Source organism: Sorex araneus, chromosome 9 (genome assembly GCF_027595985.1).
Source record: "Sorex araneus isolate mSorAra2 chromosome 9, mSorAra2.pri, whole genome shotgun sequence".
Taxonomy (NCBI): domain Eukaryota; kingdom Metazoa; phylum Chordata; class Mammalia; order Eulipotyphla; family Soricidae; genus Sorex; species Sorex araneus.
Window position 1 is genome coordinate 32,620,562 of NC_073310.1, and position 18,873 is coordinate 32,639,434.

Consider the following 18,873-nt stretch of genomic DNA (forward strand, 5'->3'; position numbering starts at 1 on the left):
GTGTGGTCTGGCTTGGAAAATGTTTCATGTGCATTGGAGAAGTGTGTATATCTGGCTGTTGGGGGATGAAAAGCCCTTATATATATACTATCCCTCTCTCTTCCATTTCTTCCTTCAGGGCGAGTACATTAATCTCTTTGATCTATTGAGAGGTGACAAGGCGGTGTTGAAGTCTCCAACCATTATTGTGTTGCTACCAATGTCCTCAGAGAAGTCTATTAACAATTGTTTTAAGTATTTTGCTCACCCATTTTTAGGTGCGTATATGCGTATATGTTTCAGAGCGTAATTTCTTCCTGATGGACATATCTCTTGATTATTAAGAAATGGCCTTTGGTATCCTTTCTAATATTTTTCACCCTGAAATTTTTGTTGTTGGCAACTAGTATGGCCGCTCCAGCATTTTTGGAGGAGTTGTTTGCTTGAAGAATTGTTTTCTGTCCTTTGACTTTGAGTCTGTGTTTGCTACGACTATTCAGATGAATTTCTTGTAGGCAGCAGAATGTTGGATTCAGCTTTTTGATCCATTTTGCCACTCGGTGTCTCTTAATTGGTGCATTTAGACCATTGACATTGAGAGAAATGATTGTTATGGGGTTTTATGCCATCTTTCTGTAAGAGTGTGTTGTGTTTGTAGGTGTTGCCTTGTCTTACAGTAGCCCCTTCAGTCATTCTTTTAAGGTTGGTTTGGATCTGTGAAGCTCCTGAGCTATTGTTTATCCGTAAAGTAATGTATTGTTCCTTTTAGTCAGAGTGAATCTAGCCACCAGGATAGATATTCTTGGTGAGGCATTCATTTCATTGAGATTTTTCACTATATCCCACCGCTGTCTTCAGGCCTGGATGGTTTCGTCTGATAAGTCTGCTGTAAATCTAAAGGATGCTCCTTTGTATGCAATTTCCTTTTTTGACCTTGTAGCTTGCAGGATTGTGTCTCTATCTGTGGTACTCGTAGTTCTGGTTATGGTGTGTCTTGGAGTCTTTTTATTAGGGTCTCTTTTATCTGGTACCCTTTGGGCTTCTTGGATCTGGATGTCTGCATTCTCCAGCTGTGGGATCTTGTCAGCAATGATGACTTTAACTGTTACTTCCTCACTGGAGTTGCCTCCCATCCTTCTGGTACTATGATGATTCTTATGTTGTTCCTCTTGAATTCATCCCATAAGTCAATTTGCTGTTGAGCTATTTTGAAATCTTTTTCCATCTTCTGTTGCTGCCTCTGTCTTTCTGCAGCTCATCTGGAAGCTCACTGATTCTGTCTTTGGCTTGTGTCATTCTACTTTTGAGGGCACCCACTGAGTTTTAAATTTCATCTACCAAATTTATTATTAGTGATACTTCTGTTTGTAGCTTTTTTATTTCTGCGCTCATTTCTTCCTGTTCATTCCACTGTTTCTTTCATGTCCTCCTGTATTTTAGTGGATGTCTACTCCACTGTTTCTTTGATCTCATTGAGTGTCCTCACCATTTCATCTCTGAATTCTTTATCAGAGAGATTGTTTATTTGGGTATTCCCTGTTGAGGCTTTAGGACCTTTTCTTCATTCATTCCTCATGGTGGGGGTCTGTGCCGTTTCCCCATGTTGCTGTAGTAGTATGGAGGTGGAGCCCTGCAGTTGACTTCAGTGTCCCCTTCTGCCAGGGAGGGCTCTGGATGAGTTAAGTCGATGGTTGTCTCCTCTTTCCTCTTCAAGGATATTACCTTCCTCTTCCATGCTCCTGTGTGACTTGTGTGGGGCCTCTAGTGCAGCTTCAGGGACATGTCCTTTTAAATTAGGTATGTACAGATTCTTGTGTTTTCCATTATTTTTGTGAGTTTGGGAGTATTTTGATTGGAATAGGCTAGTGGACCATTTGCCTAGTGTGGTTTGTGTAGCCATCCTGTCCTTGTAAGAGTTCAGTACAGGAGACGGAGATATGAGTCCAGTGCACCATGAAAGGGGAAATTAACTGGCAGTTCCTGGAGGCCCCAAGGGGCCCTATGTTATCACGGATTCTGGTATAGTACCGAGTCCCACATTTAAAAAAAAAAAAACATAATAGTTGTAAGCATCTGGTTTCTTGTCATTTGGAGAAGAAAATAATGTGACTACAAGGATTCTAGAAATATTAAATCTCATTGCTATCTATTTGAGTGGCATTTGCTAATTCAGATGCTAGTAGAAGCATATGCATCTTTGTGAAACAGGGTTACCTAGAAACTCTTTCAGAAGACAGCTTTACTTGAAAAAAACTTACCAGTTTCTTCAAAACCTACTTTGATCTGTTTCACCTATCTCATCTCAGCCTTTTGAATTTCACTAAGTGATGAAAGATATCTTTTTTGGCCACTCTCTCTTTTTAGAGCTGGCCACTCTACATCGATTTTGTTAACACTCCTCTCAGTTACCACCTTATGTACTCTAGGAAGTCTTCCTACCAGCATTCTAATTCTTAAAGTCAAATGTTTTTGTGTACTTTTTGTTAGATCTGTGCTGGGGACATAAAGAGAAGTAAAAAAGTCATCCTTATGATATAGAGTAGAAATTAACAGACTTTTCACAAAAGGCTGAATAGGAAATACTTTAGTTACTATATCTCCATTGTAGTTTTCTTAATTCTAACACTGTATTTTGAAAAGAGCAATTGACAATACATGATTGATTAGGCTTGATTCATTCCATTGAAATCTTATTTACATGGGACCACAGAGATGATGTAGTGGGTAAGGTGCCTGATTCAATTCCCAGTACCATGTGTTCTCCCAGCACCACTGGGTTATGCTCTGGAGACCACCAAGTACCTCCAGATATGGTCCTGGTGGTGCCTGTCCAGGTTGACCAAAAATTCTGTCACTTTACTATACAAATCTATTGTTTCAAGCTTTTTTGTATGTTCTTTCAGATTTTCTAAGTATAGTATCATGTCATCTGCAAATAGTAAAAGCTTGTCTTCTTCCTGTCCTACCTGGATGCCATTGGTATCTTTTTATTGCTTAACTGCTATGGCAAGTACTTCCAGTATTGGATAGCAGCAGGGAGAGTGGGCAAACTTGTCTTGTCCATGGCTCTCATATGTACAAATAATGAAAGGGAAGAAAGAAATACTAGAAAAACAATACCATTCACAATCATACCTCAGAAAATCAAGTACTCAGAATCTGCCTTACTAAAGAGGTGAAGGACCTATACAAAGGAAAGTATACAACATTACTTAAAGAAATAAAAGAGCCAGCTATCACACACAGTTGCAGAATCCAGCCTTGAAAGACCAAGTGAGTCCTTTTCTTCTCAACATCCCACTAAGTTCTGGACCTCTGGGTTTGCTTCTTGAGCTGAAGAGGAAGCAGCAAGGAACATATGCTAGGGGTGAAAACTACATTTCTAGACTATACTAAGAAAGACCTGGTTGACTTCAGTTCTCAGAGAATCAAGTTGAGGTCAAAGGACAAAAAACTTCATTCACCTGAAAGCCTTGACAAGGTGCATCTTGATTACCGAAGAGCAGACTGTATGCTGAAGGTTTGTGATTATTTCCAGAAGCCAGCCAAGGACCATTTTCATCTCAGTTAGTTATCAAGGACTGACTTTCAGACATTATGGCCCATCGTCTGCAGAAACAGGCAACTTGTTCCATTTGTTTGGAAATATTTTCCAATCCCCTTTCTACCGTCTGCGGACACACATTTTGCTCTGCTTGTTGGAATAAATGTGAGGCTAATGTGGACGGTGCAATACCCTGCCCCTTCTGTAGAACATTAAATGGGGGACCAGCAATTGAGGAAAGGCAAATTACAATGTTATCGGTTCTCGTCAAACAACATGGTCCCTTTCTGGAGAGAAAATTGCACATCAAGAGAAGTGAACTCCCAAATTCCCCAAAGGACCTGAAGCTGGATGCAGCTTCCGCCAACTCCCTTCTTGTCCTTTCTGATGACCTAAAAAGTGTCCGGTGTGTGAAGATCCATCAAACAGGGATGAAAAATCCCCAGAGGTTTACCTGCTTGCCCTGCGTCCTGGGTACAGCATCTTTTTCTACTGGCTGCCGTACTGGGAGGTAGAAGTCGGAAAGGGGAAGGGTTGGTCTCTGGGGGTGTGCGAGAGTTCAGTAAACAGAAACAGAAAGAGACTTTCTTCAGAGTGTGGCTTCTGGACCATCACCAAGAATGGAGAAACCTACACCAGTTCTAACCGAGACATCAGTGTTTCTGCAAGTCCTGACCTAATCCATGTTGGGATTTTTCTAGATGTTGAAATGGAAGAAATCAGTTTTTTTGATGTCAGGAGTAATATCCTTATCTGTTCATTCAGTCAGGTCTCCTGTTTGGAGCCATTGCGTCCATTCTTCTGTCCTGAGATGCCTGGAAAAGGAAGCGATCTGGGTGCTCCTTTGACCATCTGTCCAAGAGAAGTTGAGGCTTTACCTTGAACCATTTGGAAAGATAAAGGATAAGAATCATCCTTTGTGCAATTCAGTAATAACTCTATTGTGTAATTGTAAAAGTGCTATGATAGAGACAAGAGGCACAAAAGGTGCCCATAGCTTCAACCAGAGAATGTCAGATTTCTCAGATTCTGAACTTGAAGTTAGTTACAAAGATAGGAAGTGATTTTGGAAGACCAAGTCACTGTGGGATGTTCTGAGATGTGAGAACATTTTCTGGCAGAGCAACCACTTCTGTCATATATTCACTAAAAAATTGTTTTCCAGGTTGCTATGGATATTTATTTACTTATTATTTTGTTTGAGAGCCACACCCAGCAGTGCTCAGGTTTTACTCCTAGCTCTGTGCTCAGGAATCACTCTTGGTGAACTTGGCAGACCATATGAGGTGCCAGGGGTCAAACCCAGGTTGATTGCCTGCAAGGCAAATATTTTTCTTCAAATAATATAATGTGTACACAATACAAATAAATGTGTATTATTTCTTCAGCCCCTGATCTTACCTTTTTAAGTAATAGAAATTTACATGTTATTAAAATTAAATTCATAAAAAAAAAGAAAAGAGGACACGAGGAAATAGAAACACATCCCCTACTCAGGATTGGGGGGATTAACATTTGTCAAAATGGCAATATTCCCCAAAGCATTATACAGATTAAGTGCGGTCCCCATAAGAATACACATGACATTTTTCAGATTCATACAGAACGGTAACCTTCCACAAATAGCTAATAGGATAAAGAAGATGGGAGACATAACTTTCCCCAACTTCAAGTACAACAAAGAAGTGGTAATCAAAACAGCATGATATTGGAATAAAGACAAAACTACAGATCAGTTGAATAGATCAAGAGTTGAATATCCTGACCCAGACCCTCAAGTATATGATTACCTAATCTTTGATAAAGGAGCAAGAAATATGACGTGGAGCAAGGAAAGCCTCTTTAACAGGTGGTGCTGGGAAAACTGGACAGATACATGCAAAAAATGAAGTCAGACCTCTTTCTGGCACCAAGCACAAAAGTCAGATCAAAATGGATTAAAGATCGCAGTATCAGACTTGAATCCATAGATACATGGAAGAAAACATAGGAAGACCCCTCCATGACATTAAAGCTAAAAGCATCTTGATGAAACACCACTGACCAAGTAAGTGGAAGCAAAGATAGACAAATGGGACTACATTAAACTAATAAGCTTCTGCACCTCAAAAGAAAAAAATGACTAAGATACAAAGACAGCCCACAGATTGTGAAAAAAACCCTGATGAGGAATTAATATCCCAGAGATATGTATATATATATACATATGTATATACATATATATGTATATATAGCACTGGTAGAGTTTTTCGGTGGGGAGGAGACACATAGATGACCAAAAATATGCATTGGTAGAGAAAGAGGAGGGAAATATGTTGAAAGAAAGGGAAAAAACAGAACAAAGTTCGTGTTAGAAACCCATGAAAAATTAGAGGTATAAGTGCAAGATGAATAGTGTTGAGACCTTGTAAAGGAGTAATTCTGATTATAACTAAAAGTTATTTATTTTTCATTATAGGGAGGAAAGCTTAATTATTTGTGCAGGGTAATTTCACCAAAGTTATGAAAGCAAAAATCAGAAAGCATTGAGTTGAATATGAATGGTAAGTGAAGATTATGAGCCAAGACTGCTGAAAAGATTGAGTGTTATCTAACAGAGAAAGGTGCCTGCTCGAGCAAATTGATGAACAACGGGACGAGAGTGCTACAGTGGAAATTTTATTTTATTTATTTTTTAAATTTTTTATTAGTGAATCACCATGAGATACAGTTACAGACTTAGAACCTTCCGTGCTTACATTTCAGCCATACAATGATCGATTACCCATGCCTCCACCAGTGCCCATTTTCCACCACCAATGGTCCCAGCATCCCTCTCACTACTCCCACCCCGTCCCCTCCACCCCACCCCGACTCTGTGGCAGGGCATTCTCTCTCTCTCTCTCTCTCTCTCTCTCTCTCTCTCTCTCTCTCTCTCTCTCTCTCTCTCTCTCTCTCTCTCTCTCTCTCTCTCTCGCTCTCGCTCTGTCTCTGTGTGTCTGTGTCTTTCTCAGTCTCTGTCTTTCTGTGTGTCTCTGTCTTTCTCTGTCTCTGTCTCTCTCATTAGAATGGAAGAGAATATGGTAGGGCACTTGGCTTGCAGGCATGAAGCCTCAAATTCAGTCCTAGGAGCTCAGTGTCATAATAAGTTCCTATCTCTGGCAGATGACAACCAAAATTGTGTGTGTACCACAACAAAGTGTTTTGACTTCTAGTCATCACAGTGACCAGAAAGGAAAGGAAGACAGGTATGTTATGTTTTGAGGGAGGGAACAGCTATAAAGAGTGGCAGATGTTGAATATATGGGAGTTAAAGATTCAGGTTTATTATTTAATTATTTATTTTTATTGAATCACCGTGAGCTACACTTACAAAACTTTCAAGTTTAAGTTTCAGTAATCGAATACCCATCCCTCCACCAGTGTACATTTTCTACCACCAGTGTCCCCAGTATCCCTACCCCTTCTCCCCCTCCTATTTGCAGTCTTCCCCCGTCCCAGTGGTAGATAGTTTCTCTCTTAATCTTTCTCTGCTTATGGGCATTATGGTTTGCAATACAGTGAGAGGCCATTATATTTGGTCCTTTATCTACTTTCAGCACACATCTCCCATCCTGAGTGATCCTTCCAACCATCATTGACTAGTGATTCCTTTTCTATCCCAGCTGCCTTCAAAGCCCCAGCTCATAAGGCAGGCTTCCAGATGTGGAGCAATCTTCTTGGCCCTGTCTGTACTCTCCTTCGGTATTAGTCTCATATTATGATATTTTATATTCCACAAATGAGTGCAGTCATTCTATATCTGTCTCTCTCTCTCTCTTTCTGACTCATTTTACTTAGCATGATACTCTCCATGACCATTCACTTAGAAGCAAATTTCATGACTTCATCTTTCCTAACCGCTGTATAGTATTCCATTTTGTAGATGTACTAAAATTTCTTTAACCAGTTGTCTGCTCTCGGGTGCTCGTGTTGTTTCCAGATTCTGGCTATTGTGAACAGTGCTGCAATGAACATACAGGTGCAGATGTCATTTCTACTGTGTTTTTTTGCACCCTTGGGACATATTTTTAGAAGTGGTATTGTGGGGTTATATGGAAGTTCAATTTCTAGTTTTTTAAGGAATGCCCATATTGTTTTTCAAAAAGACTGGACCAGTCAGCATTCCCACCAACAATTAAAGAGAGTCCCTTTCTCCCCACATCCGTGCAGGCACTGGTTGTTCTTGTTCTTTTTTGATGTATGCTAGTCTCTGTGGTATGAGATGATATCTCATTGTTGTTTCGATTTGCATCTCTCTGATGATTAAAGATGTAGAGCATTTTTTCATGTGCCTTTTGGCCATTTGTATTTTTTTTTTTTTTTTTTTTTGCTTTTTGGGTCATACCTGGCGATGCACAGGCATTACTCCTGGCTCTGCACTCAGGAATTACTCCTGACGGTGCTCGGAGGACTATATGGGATGCTGGGAATTAAACCTGGGTTGGCCGTATGCAAGGCAAATGCCCTACTCACTGTGTTATGATTCCAGTCCCCCACTGTATTTCTTTTTTCATGAAGCTTCTGTTCATTTCTTTTCTCCATTTTTTGATGGGGTTGGAAGTTTTTATCTTGTACAATTCTACTAGTGTCTTATATATTGTAGATATTAGCCCCTTATCAGATGGGTATTGGATAAATATTCTTTCCCATTCCATGGGATCTTTGTATTTTGGTCACTGTTTCATTTGAGGTGTAGAAGCTTCTTAGTTTAATGTAGTCCCATGTGTTTATGTTTGTTTCCACTTGCTTGGTCAGTGGAGTTTCATCCTTACAGATGCTTTTTGCTTCAATGTCATGGAGGGTTCTTCCTACATTTTCCTGCACATCTAGAGGTATAGGTTTAGAGTAAACAGTCACAGAAGTGAGACAAGATGGAATTTAGATTCTACTGTTTTAAAGTTTTACCCAAATAGAATTGATTTGTTGGAAGGAATGTAGACTCTTATGGCCCTCTATAAGTATTCATACTAAGCCAGAATATGAACTCCAGTAAGATGCCCAGAGATTTGCATGTCTGTTAAAATTTAAGAAAAAGGGTAGAGTGCCATGGAAGTGGAGAAGTGAAGCCACAAGGGAGAATGAGATGAGAAAAGGGAGGAGGCAGGTTTAAGAAAATTACAGGTCTTGGTCTGGAAAGATAGTATAGCAAATAGGGAGCTTACCTTGCACGTCGCCATTCCAGGTTTGATCTCTGGCACCCTCTGTGGTCCCCCAAGCCCACCAGCAGTGATCCCTGAGCACAGCTGAATGTGACCCCAAATGTATGGGCCACTTGTCTTGCATGTGACTGATCATGTTTGATTCCTGGCAGGGTTCTCTAAGCCTGTCAGGAGTGATCCCTGGGCACAAAGCCAAGAGTAATCCCTGACTGCTGCTGGGTGTGGTCAAAAAAACAATAAATAAAATAAAAGATTTAAGGTCTTGAAACCAATGAAGAGGATATTCCAAATGAATATCTGGAACTGAAGGAGTCCAGCTCTTATCCACCAGGAAGAGAAAAACTTCACTGACAGGCTGCAGGACATTAGCAGTCCTTAATGACTGATTAGCTAACAAGAAAAAAGTCTTGTCCTAGGATTCAGGGATATTTAACATTGCTTAGAACACACCTCTCTCTTGATCCCCCGCTCCCCAGCCCCCAGTAGGTGTCATACCGAGTGGAGGTGGGTGGGAGGATTGGGTGACTGGGAATGGTTGACCAGTTTGGACTGCAAATTTGGCTCAGGGAAATTACCAATCTTGGAATTTGTAGAGAGACATAACTAAACAACCAGTGGTGTTTAGGGGTTCTACCAAACACAAGTATTATGGATAGAGGCCATGCAGTGTTGGGGATTAAATTCAGGGCCTCAAACATATTAAGCATATACTCTACCACTTGAACTGTCTCCCTAGCCTGAGGACACATTATTAAATTGTGATTTCTAGTATGGTAGTTTTTTGGTTTAAGAAGGGAGGTATGGAAAGAAGCAGGACAAGGTGATGTTCAGAAATGCAGAATTTGAGCTCAAATAGGGAGCTGTGTAAGTAGCAATGTGGAAATACTGGGTAGAATGTATTAACATGAAAATTTAAAACAGATCAGGTATAAAAATTGATTCAGGAATCAGTGATACATAGCTTTTAGTAATTGTTCATCCAGTTTTAGGTGAAACAGTAATTTATATACATTATCACATGTATTCCTCATCAACCCTTTGATGCAGGGATCAAACTATTCTGTAGATGAGCAAGTAGAGTTAAAGAAATTGCCCACAGTCTCACAGACAGTATGTGATAAAATGAAGATTAGAAGCCTGAGCTCTCTAATTCCAAATCTTTGCTTTCAGTCTTATGTTCTACTACCTCTTTGATCTAGAACTTCTGGAAATTATTGGTAACAGGTGTGCCTCACATACAACTGATGAAACAAATGAAAAAAAAACTGCAATGGTTAAGAAGGCCAAAAGCAAAATTTATTGTTCCCTGTTACTATATAGGTCAAGTGTTTGATCTGGTAGAGTTGGAACCAAGTGTTCAACGGTTATCTTCAGATTTTGATCTCAGGACCAGAAGTTTGCTCTGACGTAGAGGACCTATTTTGCAGGCATGCTGTACAGAGTGTGATTCTGGTGGCACTGCTCTTTGGTATTCTCCAGCATTACAACAAAGTGCAACTTTTGCTGTAACCCAAATAACTATTATTCTTTGTTAACAGCACAACTATTGGGCAAGCACTGCCGCCAAGTATGTGCAAACCTCTCCATTTTCATTGCAGCAAGAACAACAACAAAGGGAAGAGGGGGGATCATAGAAAAATGCCTCAACTATCTCCTCAGTCTCTGTAAATCAGGACAAAATTTTCAAGATGTAGTTTTCAAGATTAATTATTATTATTTTTTTGGTAGGGCTAGGGATCTCATACTCTGCCACTGAACTACATCTCTTGCCTGATTTTTTTCAGGATTTAAAAAAATTACATATGTTTGGTTCTTCCTCCAAATAAAATTTAAAAACTAATATACTTTAAGTTTTGGAGATAGAGAAATACAACAGTGGGTAGGGTACCCTTGCATGCAGCCAATCAGGGTTCAGTTGCTGGCACAGCATATGGTCCCCAAGCCCTGCCAGTTTTGATCTCTTGAATATAGAGCCTGGAGTAAGCCTTGAGCACAATGTATGTGGCCCCAAGACAAAAATAAACTTGACCTCGAGGCCCTTGCATTGAACCTCCTCTTGCCCTGTTCACTGAGAATAGCTGGTACCCGCTCCCAGTGGTTTTTTTTTTTTAATTTTAATCAATCACTGTGAGATACAGTTACAGAGTTACAAACTTTCATGATTTATGTTTCAGTTATACAGTGTTCAAGTACACATCCTTCCACCAGTGCCCATTTTCCACCACCAGTGTTCTCAGTATCTCTCCTGACACACCCATCCCTTCTCACCCACTGCCTCTGTGGAAGGCACATTCCCTCTGACTCTCTCTCTTTGGGTGTTAATGGTTTGTAATACAGGTACTACGCAGCCATCATGTTTGGTCCACAGTCTACTTTCAGCATACATCTACCATCCCGAGTGAACCCTCCAACCATCATTTACTTAGTGATCCCTTCTCAGTCCCAGCTGCCTTTCTCCTCACCACGTGAGACTGGCTTCCAAGCCAGGAAGCAATCCTCCTGACCCTTATCTCTACTGTGCTTAGTTGTTAGTCTCCTATTATGTTACTTTATAATCACAAATAAGTGCAGTCATTCTGTGTCTGTTCCTCGCCCTTCTGATGTTTAAAGGTAAAATTGATATACTTAAAATTTTCCTAAATTGTATACAAAATGGTGTCTCATGTTTGATACTCCACATTAATAATTCCTATAACATTCTCTTCAAATTAGATCCAGGACTGTAGTGATAACGCAGCGGGTAGGGCATTTGCCTTGCACCTGGCCGACCTAGGTTCGATTCCTCTGTCCCTCTCAGAGAGCCAGGCAAGCTACCGAGAGTATCCCGCCTGCACGGCAGAGCCTGGCAAGCTACCTGTATTTGATATGCCAAAAACAGTAACAAGTCTCACAATGGAGACTTTACTGGTGCCCACTCGAGCCAGAGATATACATCAGCAATAGAGCACTAGCCTGTGTTCAATCTGGGTTCAACCTCTAGCATCTGTTATATACACATAGTATATGTATTGTATTTATCATGATTGTCTCAATCATGATTCAAGGCCTGCTACATATGACTTTCTTGAGTAAGTCATGACAAAAGAATTGAACTTGGGGAATTTTTTTGTTTGTTTTAGGGGAGTTTTAGGAGCTATTTCCAGCTTGAGAGTTATATCCAGCAATGCTCAGAGGACAGTGTGGTGCCTGGATCGAATGAGGGGCTCCTACTTGCAGTCTATGATTCAGATCTTTATTCTATCTTTCCAGCTCTGGGTCTGTCCATTACTGAGTTATTAAATCTGTCATTCAAGTCTAAAATCAGGAAAAATAGACATGAAATGATGACCACAAATTCTAATTTTGATGTAATAGTGTGATGTCTATTAGAATGTAATTTTAAAACAACAAAACTGGGGCTGGAGCAATAGCACAGCGGGTCGGGCTTTTGCCTTGCACGCGGCCGACCCGGGTTCGAATCCCAGCATCCCATATGGTCCCCTGAGCACCGCCAGGAGTAATTCCTGAGTGAAGAGCCAGGAGTAACCCCTGTGCATCGCCGGGTGTGACTCAAAAAAAAAAAAAAATAAAATAAAACAACAAAACTGAAAGATTAAAAAAAAAACCCTTAAAAACAAAGAATAAAGAAAATGTCACTTCAGCTCAAGTTTCCACACAAAATGCTCTGAAGATAGAACACTGGGTAATTTATTTACTATTCAGTTTTCTATACTTGTCTATGAATTTTTTAAAAACAGCATTTGAGGAACCGGGCATAGCTCAGTGGTAGAGTACCTACCTTGCCAGGCACACAGCCATGAGTTCAATCCTTGACATTGTCCCACATTCCAAGTGTAGTCTCAGACACACCCAAGTCTAAAAGTACTATATTCAAATGTGTATTTTTCTTCCTCCCTGTCACTGCCAAACAACCAAAGGGAAAAGAATGAGGGGAATAATATGACTTTCCCTATAAAAGGTCTTAAAACTAAGTCTTACAATCTTTTGACTTGGGGAGGGGTGGGTTGGTTAGGCAGGAACATCTGACTCATGGCAACCAAGAGTTCCTTTCTGATTCTTTGATGCTGGTTCTTCCCATCACTAAAGCAGAATTCACCAGGCCTTGCATTGTTCACAGGCCTGCTTTTAAATTCTTTATAAATATTAGTATGGAATAGCTTCGTGTCTATAAAATACTGATTTTTATAAAAGCATTTAAAGTCAGAAGAGCCAAACATCAGTGATCTTGTTAATAAGCTGTTTTCCCTTTTTTATTCATACATAAACTTCTGAACTCTTTATTATTACTAATCATTACTATTTTATTACAGGCCATGGTTGCTTGCTATCCCGGCAATGGAACAGGTTATGTGCGTCATGTTGATAATCCAAATGGTGATGGAAGATGTGTGACATGTATATATTATCTTAATAAAGACTGGGATGCCAAGGTATGCAACTTGAGTATGTATTATTTTCTCACAGGTATTTTTCTTCTCACAAAGATGAGACTTACTGAACACATGAATAGTTAAAAATTTCTCTCAGATTTGTTTCAGTCTCTGTGGTTCTCTGTAAAGTGAAGTAGACACAAGTACAGCTTAAAGAGTAGGTACTTTTATTTCAAATACTAAAATGTTACTCTAAAAATTTATTTTTAGATACTAAAACATTCTTCTAAAAATTAACTTTAAAACTAGGGAGATAGCTCAGTTGGCTTTGTACATAAGAGACATGATGTTTGATCCCTGACACCACGTGGTCCTCTGAGTACTGCCTGAAGCATCCGCTGTGCACAGAGCGACCAGTTGTGGTTCCTTCCCCCAAATGAACTTCTACAGACGTGTTTCACTGAAATATTTTCCTTTAGGTCATTTTTATTTAATTTATGCCACTGCACTTTTAAAAATTGGGTTTCGTTTTTTTTTTTTTTTTTTTTTTTTTTTTTGAGGTGGGGGTTTCACACCTCAGTGATGCTCAGGTGTTATTCCTGTTTCTACACTCAGGAATTACTCCTGGCAGGGGATCATATGGGGTGCTGGGATCAAACCCTGGTTGGCATTGTACAAGGTAACTGTCCTATTGTACTATCACTCTGTCTCCGCTTTAGGTCATTTTTAAAAGATACTTCCAAGATTATTTTATAATTATTTTTTTATGGAGATTGCATATAATCAATGGGGATTTTTTTGGGTATTGTATTACTATAAATATATGTCATTAAGGTGTTGGATGTTGGGAAGCAGGATTCTTCCTCTGATCCTAAAAAAAAAAAAAGCCAGATTTATTAGTACAAACAAATCTTTTAAGAAGTATCTAAAGCATATATTTAATCTCTTGTTTCAAATACATAAATTTTTAAAAATACGTATTTGTAATTTATAATCTTTAAAATGAGCCTGAGTTTGTCTGGAGAGGGATAGTATAGGGGTTAAGGGGCTTGCCTTGTATTTGAGCTGTCACAGTTCAATTCAGGATACATGTTTTCCTCAAGCACTACCAGGAGTGTTCATCAAGGAACACTGCCAGATCTGGCCCCAAAACAATTCAAAACAAAGTGAATTCGATATACACAACGGGATAGATTTTTACAGTAAATACATTATGTAGCAAGGTTAATATTTTTCAAATCAGCCCTTAAAATACCACACAGTAAACAAAACAGAACAGTACACCACTCCCTACAATACACATAGACATAAAAAAAATTTAAAAAAAAAAACAAAAAACAACCAGGCATTTTAAATTTTGCCACAGAGATTTTGTACAGAGGTTCAGGTGCAAGCTTTGTGTGGCCCAGTCCCCCATTTGATCCCTGCCACCATGTGGTATACACTGCCAGGTAAAGTCCTGAAGACCCTCAGGGTGGTGCAGATAGTCTCTTGGCACTTGCAGGGCTTAAGTGGCACTGTATCCTCAGGCTTCACATTGGATCACTGGCCTACCTCTCTGAGAATGAACAGGAGACCCCAGGCCTCCTGGGGTATACCCCAGGCCTCCAGTGATACTACTGCATCACTGTCATCCTGTTCATTGATTGCAGGAGCAGGCACCAGTAATGTCTTCATTCGCCCAGTCACATTCTAGTGTAGCCCAATGGCAACTGCTCGTGTTACTGTTACTGTTTTTGGCATATTATATATGTCACGGGTAGCTTGCCAGGCTCTGCTGTGCAGGCAGAATATCCTCGGTAGCTTGGTCAGGCTCTCCAAGAGGGACGGAGGCTTTTGGGGCGACTTCCAGTGGTCCTTACGGGTGTTTCCAGTCTACCGAAAGCAAGCTTTTGGTCAGCTAGCATGTTGTAACGATCTGCATGCTGACAAACATGCACATGCCTGCATTTCTGGGCAGCACCTGGGACGTCTGCGGCCACAGAGGTTGTTGAGGTTACTGAGCAGCTGGCAGAGCAGGACCTTATCGAGGAGGGTCTGTGCCAGGTCAAACACCCACGCCAAGACCCAGGTCACCCACTGGCCAGTGGGCAGCACCCTGTAGTGAATGAGCCACTGCACACACCGCTGTCACAACTCCATGCCCGAGGGTGCTGCGACAGTCCCTTTATGCCCTTCCAACACCACTCCATCCAAATCTTAAAAAACAGAGTTCCCTTCCTGGCGTGTTGAGCCGAGGGCTGTCTAAGGCGAGATGGTGAGCTGGTTCGGGCTGCGGAGGCGCCATCTTGGAATGATGGCTGGATACTATTAAATAAGAAAACAAAATAAAAATTGAAGAAAAAGAAAAAAAGTTTTATATTAAAAGTACAGAAAACTTAGTCCTGGTCTAAAAAGAAGAAAAATCGTAAAGTGGAGGCAAGCTAGTAGATTTTGAGGGATTATATCAACAAGCATGATTCTATCAAGGTTAAAATAGAGAAATAAATCTGATAATTCATCTTAAACGCATGGCACAAAATAAATCGTCATAGCTACCCGTGGCGTATTGGATATGCCAAAAACAGTAACAAAAATAATTCTTACAATGAGAGATGTTACTGGTGCCCGCTCGAACAAATCGTTGAGCAACGGGATGACAGTGACAGTGACAGCTTCAGTTATAACTTGATGCAAATACTCTTGCTGTTCTAATTTTATAATAGTCAGGACAGGCTAAACATTTGCTATAATATGATAAAGTATCAGATCTGGTACTTAATCCGTCTAGGTCTGGTCTTTGAAATGCTGGTGATAAATTAAAAAAAATATTTTTTTCTTTTTAAATTTAAAATTTGGGACCAAAGAACATAAAAGTTTAAAACATTTGCCTAACATGTGGCTGATAGCTACAATCCTTGTTTGCATCCTGGCACCACATATGATCCCAGTTTACATCCAGGAAGTGGCTCTGGAGCACAGAACCAGGTGTGCCACCCCTGCTCCCCTAATTTAAAACTGGACTTTTTTCTTCCAGATTTTGTGAATATTTAGAAAACTGGAAATAATTTTCTTGTCCTGATTTCTGTATTTTGTTAGGCTTTTTCTAGACTGATCTGCCTAGCCAAGGTTTATATATTACACATAAGCAGGAAAGTTTGTAGTTTTATCTGTAGAACTAAAAAAATTTAATTGCAAGATTGCACTGAATAGCAGTTTGCAAAACATTATTCTTGGGTACTGTGGAGACACCACAAAAGTAGAAATAGTCTCTGACTCAGCTGAGTCAGCTAATCTATAGTAGAGTGACAGTTACAGTAAGTTCTGCTCAGTGCAGGGCAGATGTGGGAGCATGTAAGGAGAGTCACTAATTTAGAAATCAATGGAGGTTTCCCAAAGGAAGAGGGAAGCTTCAACCATTGCTTTTTGAAATCATTCTTAGTAGATCACCTGTGATATTCCCAGTGACTCCAGTCAAAAGGACTGGGACAGAGGAAGTAAAAAGACATGTTTGGACTTGAGACCAAGTACAATGGGTAAGGAGCTTTCCTTTTACTCAGCCAAACCCAGTTCAATCCCCAGTACCACGTATAGTCCCCCAGAGAACCCCCAAAGTAATTGCTTAACACTGCTAGGTGTGATCCAGAACAGAAAAGAAAAGTGATTAGTCACAGTCTAGAGCAAAAATTGCAGACTTTTTTGGAACCAGTGCCTCATTTTTGGAGAATAAAAACAGTGCCACATTCTACCTTTTAATTTTAAAATTTTTGTGGACTGTGTCTGGCAGTAGTTGGCAGCTATATTCAGAGGACTTACTTTGAGGGAATCAAGCCCAGGCCTCGTGCTGCAAGCATATATTGCCTAGTGAGTTCTCTTTCCAGCCCCAAAGTAATACCTTCTTTAAGCCAACTGAAAGTGTTCCCCATTTGTACCTTAGGTTACTAATACTGTAGCACTGTAGCCCTGTTGTTTATCGATTTGCTCAAGCAGGCACCAGTAATGTCTCATTGTGAGACTTGCTGTTACTGTTTTTGGCACATTGAATATGCCATGGGTAGCTTGTCCAGGCTCTTCTGTGTAGGAAGGATACTCGGTAGCTTGCTGGGCTCTCTGAGAGGGACAGAGGAATTGAACCCGGGCTGGCTGTGTGCACTCCTAGGTTAAGTCCTGCAACCCTGGAGGCCTTGGGAAAACACTGGTCAGAGATTCTTTTTTTTTTGCTTTTTTCTGTTGTTGTTGTTGTTATTGTTGGGTCACACCCAGCGATGCTCAGGGGACCATATGGGATGCTGGGAATCGAACCCGGGTTGGCTGCGTGCAAGGCAAATGCCCTACCCGCTGTGCTATTGCTCCAGCCCCTGGTCAGGGTCTTGAAATGTTTACATAGTGTATCTTAGTAATCTCTCTGAACCACACTAAAACCCAGGAAGTCAGGCCAAGATAACAAGTTGCTTGAATTGAACAGCTTCTCTAGGGAGCCAGGGATGAAGCTCAGCGGTAGCACACTTGCCTTCCTTGTGTAATGCCTAGATTTGATGTTTGGCACTATGAATAAACAAACAGCTCTTCTAACTGTTAAAACTATTTTAGGAATAGGTTTAGTCTCTGGTATGCCATGATATCAGGTATTAATATTCTTTTAGTTTAAGATCTGCTAAGGGATTTCATTTTTTAAAGATTAAGGGCTACTCAGGTGTGTTTCGTTTTGCTTTAATTCTCTCCACATTATGAATATCATAAGGACAAGAACGGTCTACATTATAGATAGTCAGGATTGGAATGAATAGCTGAGTCTAATCTCAGAGAAGGGTGTGTGTGTGTGTGTGTGTGTGTGTGTGTGTGTGAGAGAGAGAGAGAGAGAGAGAGAGAGAGAGAGAGAGAGAGAGAGAGAGAGATCCTTTATGGAGGTTATTCAGTTTATGAACAAGTAATGATTAGTGTTTTCAATGCACTCCGGACGGAGAGGTGACAGCTACAGTTTCTAACAGTGACCACCATGGTGACAATAATAGCAGGGAAAAGGGTGGTAAGTCGTTTTTAATATGGGCCTTGATGATGGTTGGTGCTTTGAATGAAAGATAATACCTCCTACTGACATACTGAATTTTGACTATCCGATTAACTGTTCAGCTTTAAAATAAGAAAACTACCCTACCAGTGCCAGAATGGCCCTGAGCTCACTGGGTGCTTTTTCCCCACTAGAAAATACAATAAGCTAACATATTTAAATTCAGGGTGATTTAAAACTATCCATTTTAAGTGTGGGTTAACCATTAGTGTACAAAAAAAAAACCCATGCATGCTATATCTTAAGATGTAAGTATACATCTTACAGTTTTCAAATTTAGGTAATATTTGTTTTTCAAGTATTCACAGAAACCCCTAAGAAGTGAAATTTTCTATGTATTAGTGGATATACTTAAGAGTCTCAACTCATTTTATATCTTGACATTCAGATATATTTGTAAATAGCACCGTTAAGAATTTTTGGTCATTATAAAGGTTCTTCTCCCAGCCCCCCAGTCCCAATACTTAATTTAGCATTCTTAGTTTCTTATGCTATTATATATTTGGCTCTTTTTTTAGGTAAGTGGAGGTATACTTCGAATTTTTCCAGAAGGCAAGGCCCAGTTTGCTGACATTGAACCCAAATTTGATAGACTGCTGTTTTTCTGGTCTGACCGAAGAAACCCTCACGAAGTACAACCAGCATATGCTACAAGGTAGTATTCCTTTTAAGAAAAAAAAATGGTTTAGTAGAATAGGAGGGGATACATAGGTAAACTTGAAAGCTTTTAAATAAGTTTAAAGGTATCTTGTT

The 18,873-nt window shown here is 40.1% G+C and overlaps 1 protein-coding gene and 1 pseudogene across 2 annotated transcripts in view; both read left to right on the plus strand.

The window, feature by feature from the left end:
* EGLN1 (egl-9 family hypoxia inducible factor 1) overlaps nucleotides 1-18,873 on the plus strand; it is a 49,198-nt gene that overhangs the window by 24,606 nt on the left and 5,719 nt on the right. For both annotated transcript variants that reach the window (XM_004620326.3, XM_055146913.1), the window contains exons 2-3: nucleotides 13,014-13,133; nucleotides 18,639-18,775. In XM_004620326.3, the coding sequence (XP_004620383.2) occupies nucleotides 13,014-13,133; nucleotides 18,639-18,775 (257 nt within the window). The remainder of the gene's footprint in view (nucleotides 1-13,013; nucleotides 13,134-18,638; nucleotides 18,776-18,873) is intronic.
* LOC129399008 (small nucleolar RNA SNORA72) lies at nucleotides 15,744-15,872 on the plus strand (annotated as a pseudogene).